The 12,212-nt window shown below is 47.0% G+C and overlaps 1 protein-coding gene across 1 annotated transcript in view; it reads right to left on the bottom strand.

Annotated features, from left to right (window-relative positions):
* Tmhs (Tetraspan membrane protein in hair cell stereocilia) overlaps positions 1 to 11,572 on the bottom strand; it is a 124,162-nt gene extending 112,590 nt beyond the window's left edge. The window contains exon 1 of the mRNA XM_077685793.1: positions 10,820 to 11,572. Coding sequence (XP_077541919.1) covers positions 10,820 to 11,231 — 412 coding nt within the window. The 5' untranslated portion in view covers positions 11,232 to 11,572. The remainder of the gene's footprint in view (positions 1 to 10,819) is intronic.
* Between the last annotated feature and the right edge of the window lie 640 nt (positions 11,573 to 12,212).

Here is a 12,212-nt window from a genome sequence, read left to right as displayed (position 1 = left end):
GTGGCGGCGGCAGCGTCGACCTATATCTGGCGCACGTCTCCCTCTCAAAGGACCCGCCTTCCCCGCAATGATGAGCCCTCGTTTCTATTGCAGACCTTCCTTCTCGGCCACGGCGCTCGCCTCTTCTTCTCCGCCTTCTTTTTGTCGCTGTAAATGCCCAATGCACGCAGGAAATGAAAGAAGTAAGAACGGCAGCTATTCTGGTGTATTCAATCGGCGACTTAAACTATGGGGCGGTTCATCCATTCAGAGTGAACGCTTCGTATCGAAGAGGATTCGAAAAAGACGTCCTGGACATATCAAACTAATTCTCCGTCTAGCTGGTAGTTTCTTTTCCTTTTTTCTGTGGGTAATCGTTGACACAAAATGTCCACAAATTTAAACAATAGAATTAAGGAAATCATACCTTTTTGTTTGATTTTGTTTAAAACTGTTAAGCCGTTAAATAATATATTTCGATAGGGGCATTAAAACTTTCTTAGAATTTTAATGTACTGGCCACGACCCGCAAGGGCTGTTACACAAGAAAAAAAAAGGCAGTGAGGTCATCTGAACATTTGTTTGTGTCGAACATTTGTAACGGTGGCTTCCAAGGTTGACCGTGAACCAACCCCACCCCCCTCCCTTTATTGCTGTGTCGCGGGAGTTTGGAGAAACTTGGAAGACCGGATGGACGATGTTACGCTGGGCGGCCAAGCGTAATTCTCATTGCCCTTTGATTTCTCTGCACAGTGGCTTTTCGTAGTTTTTCGTAGAGTGCAGGCATGCGTGTGTAATTTTATATATTAAGAGAAAAGGTTCCTGGCTATGAGGTTAGCTGTACGATAGAGAAGTCAAACTGAAAAACATAACAACATTTATTCTAACGTTTCGACCGGGGGCCGGTCTTTTTCAAAAAACGTTAGAATAAATGTTGTTATGTTTTTCAGTTTGACTTCTCTATCGTATATATATATATATATATATCTATATATATATATATATATATATATATATATATATATATATATATATAGAGAGAGAGAGAGAGAGAGAGAGAGAGAGAGAGAGAGGGAGAGAAACCGTTGTATGGTATACCAATACCTGGGTGGGTTTTGACCTGACATCTCTTGATCTCTTGACGTGAACCAGGGAAGTTCACATCAACAGTGGTTGAACGTCGCAGGCGTCACTTCAACCTTACCTCAATTCAGTCACATCAATCGCTTGTCTTTAACCATTCAGATTCATAGTACACTTCATGCACGGTAAACAGACCCCCTTTACAGTAAAGACGAACGGCTATCCGCAGAACTAAACAAAATTTGAACAGAGGTTATTCTGCGGCTTCCCGAATGCTACTGTACAGTGGTTCAGCAGCTAGCTAAAAAAGATATTGTTGCGCGTCTGTCAACCGAAAATCAGTGATAATATAAAAAGCAGTGATAACTACACGGCGTTCGAGGAATGTTTCCATCCTGAATACTATTCTAGTTAAATAACAGTATCACGTGTAAAAAAAAATGCAGACCTTATGACACAAATTCAAGGGGTACTTGTTTGAAAATCGAAACAGATGTTGATAAAAAGTCCAATTAAAAAATAAAAGGTCCAGGCGACAAAAAAACATGCTTAGCTTGGACAACCTTTAATCACAGCCTCGACCTCACTCAGCACGAATGAGCTGAGGGCAGTTTTTAAATCTCTTTAAACCCGTTCTGTAGGTCGCAGCTTTTTATCGGATATCACGTGGTGAGGCCTATTTGAGCTTGAAGGTCGGCCTCATAAGGCGCTGTACACATCATCCTTAAGAGTTTCATGTTCTCCTGAAACGATGAGGAATAATGGGAAGCAACCAACAGGTGGAGCAGACCCAAGAAAAAATCCCGGGCTATCTCCACTAATGTGAAACCATGCGTAGGGGCGAAGCAGGCAGTGTATAAGTGTATTCTTGGCGCCTTGGCGTTTTTGCCAACGGAGATGAAACCTTTGGGGGTTAGAGGTATACAGCTTTGCAGTAAAAGTTTCGTGTCTTTGAAGCACGAAGCGTTCTAGCGCGAGGCGTGGAAAACGAGCGCCCGGTGTGTTCTTTTAGTAGCGTTACGCTCTAGCGCGAGGTGTTGCAAAACAAGTGTCCCAGTGTTTTAGTACCGTTACTACATGAAACGACGGCATGAGTCAATGACGTGAGACGACGACATGAGGCGACGACAGCCAGAGCCCCTAAGGGGCTTTACCACTAAAACAAAAAACCTAATGCAGTCAACGGGTGCCACAAACTCACACTCCTGAAGAAAAAATGAAGGAAGCATCGCCTCATGTCGTCGTCTGATGTCTTCGCCTCATGTCGTCGTTTCATGCAATCACGGCACTAAAACACCGGGACACTAGTTTTCCAACGCCCCGCGCTAGAACGCTTCGTGCTTCAAGGACACGATACTTTTACAGCAAAGCCTAGCGAAGGTAGCAAAGGCAGCGAGGCCGATGGTTTAAGTCCACGATTGCAGCCGATTTGCTTCGTCTTCGCTGCCGCAACGACCTTTACCCCATCTTTGTTGCTATAATGGCAGTGCAGGCTCACTGTCCGATTTAGTGCACGAGCATGGTCTTCCTGATGTCGGTCAGATGAAAGGAAGTACAGCGCACTTTACGCATTTTCAGTGCGGTTCAAATGCCCGCCTTGACAGGATATATGCATCAGCAGAGGAAGTTTCCAGCGTTTGGGACTATAACGTACGTTCGATATTTTTTCACTGACCACTGTATGGTATCAATCTACTTCGGTAGGCCCAGACCACGTAGCGCGCCGACTCAATGGGACCTGTGGAAACTTAGCACCTCTCCACTGGCTGACGGATTTTTTTCCAAAAAAGTATCAGATTGCTTCCACAGTATTCTCCCAACACCCTATCTTTCTCTGTATCAGAAATGGAATCTCTTTAAATAGGAAGTTGGGAATGATGCAATGGAATTGTCAGCTCGGCTTTCGTTTTTAAAACGCTTTCATGTACGTACATTGCTTCCCGTACATTGGTGGCACTGTACTTTCCCGTGCATTGGTGGCACTTCACGAACTGGAAGCAGTCAATGCGGAATCAAATTTGGAAGAAATTGGGATTGTTGAAGGAAAATTGCAACAATATGTTACTGAAAAATAGCATGGTGCCTTAATTCGGCCCCAAAGTGGAAGGTTCTTTGATAGCTATCTTTCTCGCCGTTGTCTTAGTGACGAGCGCCAATCTGCACTTACAAAGGAGATAATTGAAATTTATTATAAAAGTTTTAGGTATACTGCAGCAAATTGTCAGTGCTTTCCACGCACATTACAGCACGTTATTTTGCGAGTCCAGTATTAATGAACGGGATCAAAGTTCCATTTCTCGTTGGCTTACTTCCCAGGCTTATAGACAACGAGTGCATCATGGTGTCAGGGCCTATTACACCATCTCTGCGCGTAAGACTAACAAGACCCCGGGGCCAGATGGTCTTGGTGGTGAGTTCTGTCAGAAGTTTTCTGGTATGCTTGCTGCAATTCTCTTGGACGTATTTACGGCCGCCTGTGATCATAATATCTTGCGCCCTTTTATTCAGTATGCACTGTGTCAATTCCCAAAACTGCGGATGCAGAAAAACTAAGGTCTGTAGAGAGTTATCGACCAATCTCCCTCTGAAACGTTGGCTACAAAATATTTGCAAAAATTTTATCTAGACGCCTTCAATTTGTAATCACTGGTTTAGTGGGGTCTTACCAAACTTGCGGTATTCTTGGCGGGAGTATTCAAACAAATATTCTATTCATATTGCTCTTTCCGTCTTGGAGTGCGTGTCTGATTCGGTGGTCCAGGGGGTCCGAATACAAATTGACCTTGCAAAAGCTTTTGATCGGGTCTCTCACGATTTCTCATTTGCACTTCTGCCAGCAGTCAACTTAGGCGATGTGTTGTATAAGGACATCAGGCTTTGCTATAATGAGTGCACTACACAGCTTATCGTCAATCGTATTCTGTCTACGCCGATTGCGATCAAGTCGTCTGTCAGACAAGGCTGCCCCCTTTCACCCTTGCTGTTCGCATTGTACCTCGAGCCTCCTTGTCGTAGCGTTCAAAAGAGTCAAGGAGTGAAAGGTTTTTGCTTGCAATCATGCGAGGTTAAGGTGCTTACTTATGCGGGTCATATAGCATATTTTTGGGCTGATACAAAGAGTGTCCAGGAAGCCCTTACAGTGTCTTAGCAGTTGCGTGATGTGTCTGGAGCGGATGTTAACATGAAAAAAAAAAAAAAAGAGAGAGAGAGATTTTGAATCGGGCAATGACGAACGAAACCATCCAGATTCACTGGTATTATTTGGGATAGGGCTCCATTTCAGTACCTAGGCGTGCATTTGCATCAAATACGGAACACAGGGCCTCATTGGCTGTCAGCATGCACTCATGCAAGTTAAGCGCGCACCGCAGGCATCGAAAAGGCGAGGCCTCTCTGTGTTTGCGCGTACGCAAGTTTGTAATGTTTTTTCTTGCTACAAAGCTCCTTTATGTGCTTCAAGTGCTTCACTATGCGCGATCAAAAGTTCAGGCTCTATATAGAGACTTTGCTACATTTGTGTGGGGTTCTCAAAATGAACCTTGCGCAGGGATAACTTGTTTCTTCCTTTAAAGACTGGGGGTGTTGGGCTCATGCATTTGTTTGTACACCGAATTGCGTCTTTTTTTTTTTTCGGCAGATTAGCTGGTCACCCACTTTTACTAACTGTACTTAAGCAGTGTATAAGTTTACATTTGCTTTTTTGCTTATATGTACGGGCGAAATTTACACGAAGCCGCCATGGGGATTTCTCAATACGTGGAATCTTTGAACTTTCTTACCGCACAGTATTGCTTGGAATATCTGTTCAGTACGTCAAGGAAAACTAGGACGAGCACTCAAATTTAAAGTCTATTCCTTGTGCCCATTTACTGTCAGCCTTATTTAGGCCACCACAAAAGCAATGTTTTAAGCTGAGCACGAGGTCCCGGGTTCGATTCCCGGCCGCGACGGCCGCTTTTCTGATGGAGGCGAAAAGCAAAAACGCCCGTGTGTACGAGATTTCGGCGCGCGTTAAATATAACCAGGTGGTCAAAATTAATCCGGAGCCCTCCACTACGGCGCGCCTCATCGCCTGCGCTGCGTTGGCGCGTTAACCCTACAATCAATCAAAAGCAACGTACTAAAACGTGTAATGAGTATGTGTGTTCTGCCAAATGCAAAAAAGTTTTTCTGCAGGCTTCATTTTTCCACACTCCCAGTTAAGACATGGCGGCGCGAAAAAGTGATGTCTATTCCTTGGTCGGACAATTGTCGTCTATACAATCAACCAGAGACAATTGATCATTGTTTTGTGTTGTGCCGTGACGGAATGTTCTTCTGGAACGTTTCGCAGTGGACTCTAACGAAGGACATTGAAATTACTCCGTACACCATTCGGTTCCAGCCTTTTCGTGATGTTAATTGGGTACGTTATGATGTTTTTGCAGTGCTGGGTTTGTACAGCTTGTGACAGTGCCGCATGACCGACCGGCATACGGCATACAGGCCAACTAAGTTCATTTTTCGTGAGCTGGCTGCGTTGTTGAGGAGTGTTTATGCGGCGCGGAATGATCCACCGGACAGGTTGTATCTTCTGCGTGCGTGTGTCAGCTTGCCTGACTTTTGAAGGACGCAGAACGCAGTAGTACTGTGTGCTTCTCCATCGATGCCTGTTAGCTTTTGTATTGTCTTCTAGTTGTTATGTGTGATCGTGAGTGTGCCTAAAAAAAAGTCGTGCTTGAGTGGGTAATATAACTGGCTATGCTTCCGTTGATCTACCAGGCACAGGTTCGAATCCTTCCGGTGATTTTCTTTATACTGTTATATTGAGTTCTGTGAAACGCCGGAATCAACTAATTGCTAAACAGCTTCGCAGTTAAAAATGCACAAGCAGTGATGAATAATTTTCCGTTCGGATGAGAAGTTTTGAAGAAAGCTTTACTAGTTTTCTTTTATGGCTGTTTGTTAAACTTCGTTAAAAGGGTGCAGAAGCTGTGATGACATCTTTTGTATGGTGCAGTAATCCTTCGTTGTGACGAAATCGATTTACTCGGATTGATGGTGATGATTAAAGCGTTTATTGAAGTACTGGGGATGGGGAAGGGCCATCCTACTCCGACAGGCCGCGTGCGCTTTTTTCAAATATTTCCATGGTCTCAAATGAAGTGCAGAGAGAGCAAACCGTGTCCTCTTTTAACAAAGTGTCGCTTAAAGCGAAGTTCCCTGTTCAGAAGACTTCGTTATAGCGAAAGTTTACTGCACGCCATTGGCGAACAAGCATAATTGACTGATATAGTGAAGTAAGCATGAAGCTATGATGGGGAAATCGGGGAAACGGTGAATGTTGTGACGCGAACCCGGAAATGGCAATTTCAGATTTTCGTTCCACAGTACCCTCTCCCGGAAAAGTTGATACGTGTGTAAAGTTCCGAATGGATCAACAGGTTCACTCCGCGGGCAGAGATGCCGCGGCCATGACCGGCGTTCCCAATTGCGCGCATGTCTTTATGTACTGAGCCGTATCTAGCGTATGTATCTGGCGTCACTACATAAAAGTGAACGATCTGTTGAGCGGCCCGAAACGAACTCGGAAGGAGCTCCCGTTCCTGCGAGCGTATCCCGGTTGCATGTTCGAACCCGTAACCGAAAAAGGAAGTGTCGCTTTATATAACTCCAAATCCAGGATGCCCCTACGCTTTCTAAGCTGTCTGCCAAACGTAAGGTTAGTTATAAACGAGTATTTTGCTGTCTTTGTGGTGTAGAATCTTCCGGCAGATATCATTCACCCCCTTTTTTCTTCAGAGTGATCTGGACGCTGTCATGTTTAAGTTCTCGTTTTGACTGCTGCAGATTTTAGAACCACCAAACTGGCGGTCGAGTATTTGTTTATTTTTCTTTTCGCGGACCTAGAGTCATTCAAATTTCTTTAGAGTAATGGCCCTGCAGTCCTTATGTTTTTTTTTTTTTTTAAGTAAAGTGGAATGTCGTTAAACCGTACCCGCATAAGCCGTAGTTTATTTTTATACCTGGTTAAGCCGAATTCCCGACTCGGTTTCCCTTTAACCTAAGGCATTCGGATAAACCGTAGTGCCGGTTAGTACGTACTTTCTTCACAACCCCGTCAGGTACGGTTAAACGAGGTTGTACTGTATTCCCCTTTAAAGTGCATCGCGGCTGCATCAATTTAATTTCTTTCGCCAAATCTCGATACCGCAACATTACTTTCTCTGCTAGGCGCCTTCAACCTAGTAGCACTCGCGCCTCGAAACTCACAACGGGCTTCGATGCAAGTCCACGGGCACTTCCATTACAGAAAGGTGTAAATAGAACAAGGTCCAAGAAAGACCTAATTGAGACCTAAAGAAACATAATTGAGGTTGATCTTGTGTGTTATTTAAAGAGCCACAGACGTTAAGGCGTCGCAGTTTTTACTGCTGCCTATAAAACGGTACTGTTATTTGCTATTAGGATCGCTGATTCGTACGAGCTGCGCTATCCCCACCGCTCTGCATGTGGTTTCTTAAGGCCCAACCACATGCACGCGTAAAACCGGCGTACTCGCGCAACGACGTAAACCGGCGTAAGCGCGTAAGGAACCGGCGTACTCCGGCGTACGCCGAATGCATTGGTACGCGCTTGTTGCGCCCAAGTCAGAGCGCGCCAGATATCGACGCAAACTTTCGGGCGTACGGTGTTGACGTACACCTCTGGCGGTGATGTTATCGGCAGTCAGGTCGCATAACAAGACAGTGAATTGATAAAGAAGCTAACTTCACTATTTATTATGCGATAAAACGAAGTAATTTGTAAAATACGGTGACCAAACAACCGGACAAAACACGCGAAGCAACGAGCAACTATGGGAGCAAGGCAGTTTTACGCCAAATGTAGCGGAAGGGATTCGTTGGCTTTGTGCCTGCCAAGTATGCATACTAATCCTTAACGTTTTTTAATGTCCCGAGAACTGTTTTAGTTGTTTCTGTATTAAATTTACGTATATTTGTGAGAATATGCATTATTTGCTTTATTTGAGTTAAAATGTAGTTGAACTGGTCGCCACAAAGCTGAGTCCGAAGTAGTCGAGCCACACTGCGCGGCGCATTGGTTTACGCGCGCGTTGCGGCGATATGTGGTTACTCGCCCTCTCCGACGTCGTCGGCCGGCGTAAAGGCAGCGGCGTATGCCGCCGCAGGCGTACGTCGTTGCGCGAGTACGTCGATTTTACGCGTGCATGTGGTTGGGCCTTTAGGAATGTGCCGTCGATACTATTGCCGCAGAAAATCAATGGCGCTATCACGCAGCGCCGCCACTGCCGAGAAAACTGCAGTGATTATTTGTCACTGCTTACCTTAATGATTGCCTTGTACACTGCTCATACGGGTTCCACCGATTTTAAGTTTTTTACGACGTTCAAGCGGCGTCCACTTACAGCCTTACTGTTATCCATGGCAGCGCAACAAAATGGAATAAAAGTGTTTTCACTCACTCACTCAGTCTAGAGAGCACTCGCGTCGAATAATGTACCAACGCTGCCGCGGCGCCCCAACTCAACCGAATGGCTTCGTGCATAGAGATAAAACCCGCTTCTGGCAAATGTTACAGCCAATTTCAAGGAGACGGCAAGCTGAAGGCCGCTGCGGTTGGGCCGAAGCGACAACGCTGCAGCGGTGTCCAGTGAAATGATGTCGCAATTAAAACGGACGTGTAGCGACGAATACTGACGCTAAAGGAAAACAAAAGAAATGGGCTGTTCCTTCGGAGGAGTTGGATGCAAAATGTCGTGAAGGCGTTTTGCGTACGTTTGGTGAGATTCGTGGATTACTGTTCTTTTTACATTTTACGTACACATTTTCGTGTTCCTGCAAAAGTATAATAATAAAATTTTGAGGCAGTGTGTACAAGTCCGGATTGGGGTTTTGCGTGCCAAACTACACTTTGATTGCAAAAGGTCTTACGGTGCCATAAATTGATACGTACAAAAAAGGGCAGATTTTATCTGCTTGAGCAGTGCATGTCTCTACGTCTCGGCTGATGAAATGATCCGTACGAAGCGTTTCCATTCATGGTGAAAATAGCAGAACTGTAACCCGAAGACAGTGAGACACAGCATTTGCTTGGCCAACGTGGTTTTCGGGGGACGGAGACAGAGCCCCTTCGCCCTTATAAAGTTGATTTCAATCCCCTCAGACCGCGGCCCGAAGACCCTGGGCCCCGGCGGCGTCTTCAGCCATTCGGACATTTTGGCTGCGGCGGCTGAGAAGTTTCAAAGGAGAACGATTAAAAGGCACCGCGTGATGACGATTCGGTTGAGAAATTTGATTTCGTAGTTATTTGTTACCTACCGTGAATTCTAGTTTCGATTGGAAACCACACACCGGCTGTTTATGTAGGAAGGATTCCAAAGCCTGTTTTGCATTTTATGAGTGCTGTTAACACTTCGATAAGCCCACGTAAAGGGTTCCATACGCAGCCATTTGTCCTACTGTGTCGAGTAATATGATAAAAAAAGAGCCTGTTATACTTTTAACGTGGGACGTTCTTAGAACAGTTTTCGGAGATCCTGCGGTCACGAAATGTGAGTCCCAAGAAACTGAAGTCTGGAGAGGAGGACTCGCCGCTGGTTGGCTGACAACTGAAAGGGAGGATGAATATGACAGGTGGAAAAAAGGAAGGAAGAGTAGGAAAACGGGGAAAAAGTTCTGGTTTGATCGGACAAAATGGCTGGAAGCCAACGTTTTTCGTACGCAGCACAACTGATTAGACATTTATCGCACACATTTGCAAAAGAGGGCAATTAAATTCTTGACCCCGTCAACGCGCTCTAAGCCGCCTTTCAAGATGCTTGGTATAATGCATGTTAATTGGAAAACAACAAAAATAAATCATTGCTGCATTATTAACAATGGTCGCTTATGTGCCTTTATATTAAAGTATAATAATTTACGTGTCATTCTGTACAATGGCTTTCCAACGCGCACAAAAACTTTTTCCTTTTTATGTTAAAGTCGTGTCTAAATGCTTGAGTTTTTCTTTACGTCTGCTCGCACCGCCACTGTACCTGCTTGTTTTTTGCCATTTTTTCGTATTGTAGTGCAGATGTTCTGTTTATGTTCTCAGTGGCCCCGGACCGAGGCCCCTTTAGCATAATAGAAGTTCAATGTTCAGCTCACATGAAACTGTCAGAATTAGCAATTTATGCTCGTCTGAATCGTCATTTTTGTGTTGGCAATTGCACAGGAATTTTTGCCGCAGCTTAGTAAGTACTTAGCCCACTGGTGAGGATCCAGATGCTTGTGCACGTATCGCATGCATGAATGCCTTTTTTTTACTTCTGCTCAATTTGATTCTTCAACTCGATTTCGCTTCTCTTGCCAAGTTGCTCATTTCATCATCCCTTACACTTCGTTATTAGGAGCATTTTGCCGAGCACAACTACAAGAATGACAACTGCTTGCGTCGGGAAGCCCAGAGCAACTGCAGATATTCCCCCGTTCGCAACAGCAGTGGAAACAAATTGCTTGTCAAGCAAATCATTTCATGGCTGTAGAGCCATCGTTGCCCTTCTTGTCCCATAGCGTAAAGCGCGCCGCATGAGGTTACACAAGCGAGCGCCAGAGGAAGTTAAAGGTCGTCTCAAGATGGAAGAGCTGCTTCAGAGGCGAGGTGGAACACCATATACCAACTAGCACTTGCGTGCTGGGATTCCAACCAAACACACACCAGCTTTGCGAAACGACCTGGTGGAGGCGTTTCTGGACTGAAGGGAGGAGGGACTCACCGCAGAAGACCTGCATCCATCCGCAGATGTGGAAGACGGTGGACGAGTGGAAGACGAAGAAGAGCAGCATGCAGCAGATGCACAGGAGCACCATGACCACGGATAATCCGACGAACACGGTGGCCGCGCGGAAGGCGGCCGACGGGATGGAGCTGAAGTCATCCAGCCGGCCCTGGCACGTGACGTCCTGGCCGTCCTGTATCAGGTGGCAGTACTGCCACAGGCCGAAGTGGCCCGTGCCCCGCGACTCCTTGGTGTCCCCGAGCCAGTGCGGCTGGATGAACACCACCACGTTGATGATCGCGAAGCAGATGGTGAACACGGCCCACAGCACGCCGATGGCCTTCGAGTTGCGCATGTAGTTGGCCTGGTACAGGTTCAGTTCGCTCGCGTACTCGTACTTCGGCTCCATCGCGTCGATCGCCTCCTTAGGCCTAAGCGCCGCCGCCGTCTCGCCGCCGCTGCTGCCTTCACGTTGCCGACACGCTCGGTGGTGGGTGACCGCTTTCACTGCCTCATCGCGACACAAGCCGGACGAATCCCACGGCTCGGAACTCGGGTCTGCGATGATACACGGGTGGGACAGTTGGAGCCGAGACACCGCACCGAAGTGAACACACCACACTCGGGACGCTCCGCGAGGGCGTGAGGGCCGCCGGAGAGGAGGCGGCGCACCTCCTCTGCTGCCGGCTGGAGGACCTGACTGGTTTGGCCAGTTTCCCTCCGTTCACGGCTGCTGCCGCAGCGGTTCACGCTTTTGTTGTTGGCACGGGACGAAGACCCGCACATAGTAGTATGCGGCGGCGCCTTGCGCACAGGTATTCCTCGCCCGTCCGGGAACGGCCAAAGGGGTCGCCGCAGACGAGCTCGCCGTGGTTGCCTTTGAACGGATCGGTATGCACCGCCTGAGGTGGCCGATGACGCAAGCGACTATGTGCGTGCGCCAAACCGGGAGCCCCTCCGCCATCGTACGCACTGCGGAACACGCGGAAGGAAAATGCCGGATTCTTTTTATATTCGAAGGTTAAGCACAATGCGCACGCGTGGCCCTGGCCACTTTGTACAGGAGTGGCCGGGTAATAAATATCCGCGGATGAGGCATCGGCGGGACGCACAGACTGGGCGTCTTTTCTTCGTTGTGAGGGAAGGGGCAGGCAGCGGCAGAAAGCTAACGGTGGTAGCGTTCCTCGGAGGGTACCCATTTCCGGCTGCGCCAAGAGAATTGTTCTTTGCCACGCGTTAAGGAAATATAAGCGGTGGCTACCGAAGCAGCTGTGAGCGCGTAGTGCCCACAGTTAGCGTTGTGCCGCCACTGGGGCTTTTCAGCAAGTCACTGGCGCCACTCTGACCACATATACGTGGGCTTCTGATTCTAAAGAGGGTGCTCTTAAAA

Source organism: Haemaphysalis longicornis, unplaced genomic scaffold, assembly GCF_048455015.1.
Source record: "Haemaphysalis longicornis isolate Haplotype H1 unplaced genomic scaffold, Haemaphysalis longicornis Haplotype H1 scaffold_9, whole genome shotgun sequence".
NCBI classification, from domain to species: Eukaryota; Metazoa; Arthropoda; class Arachnida; order Ixodida; family Ixodidae; genus Haemaphysalis; species Haemaphysalis longicornis.
This window is presented reverse-complemented; position numbering and strand designations above follow the sequence as displayed.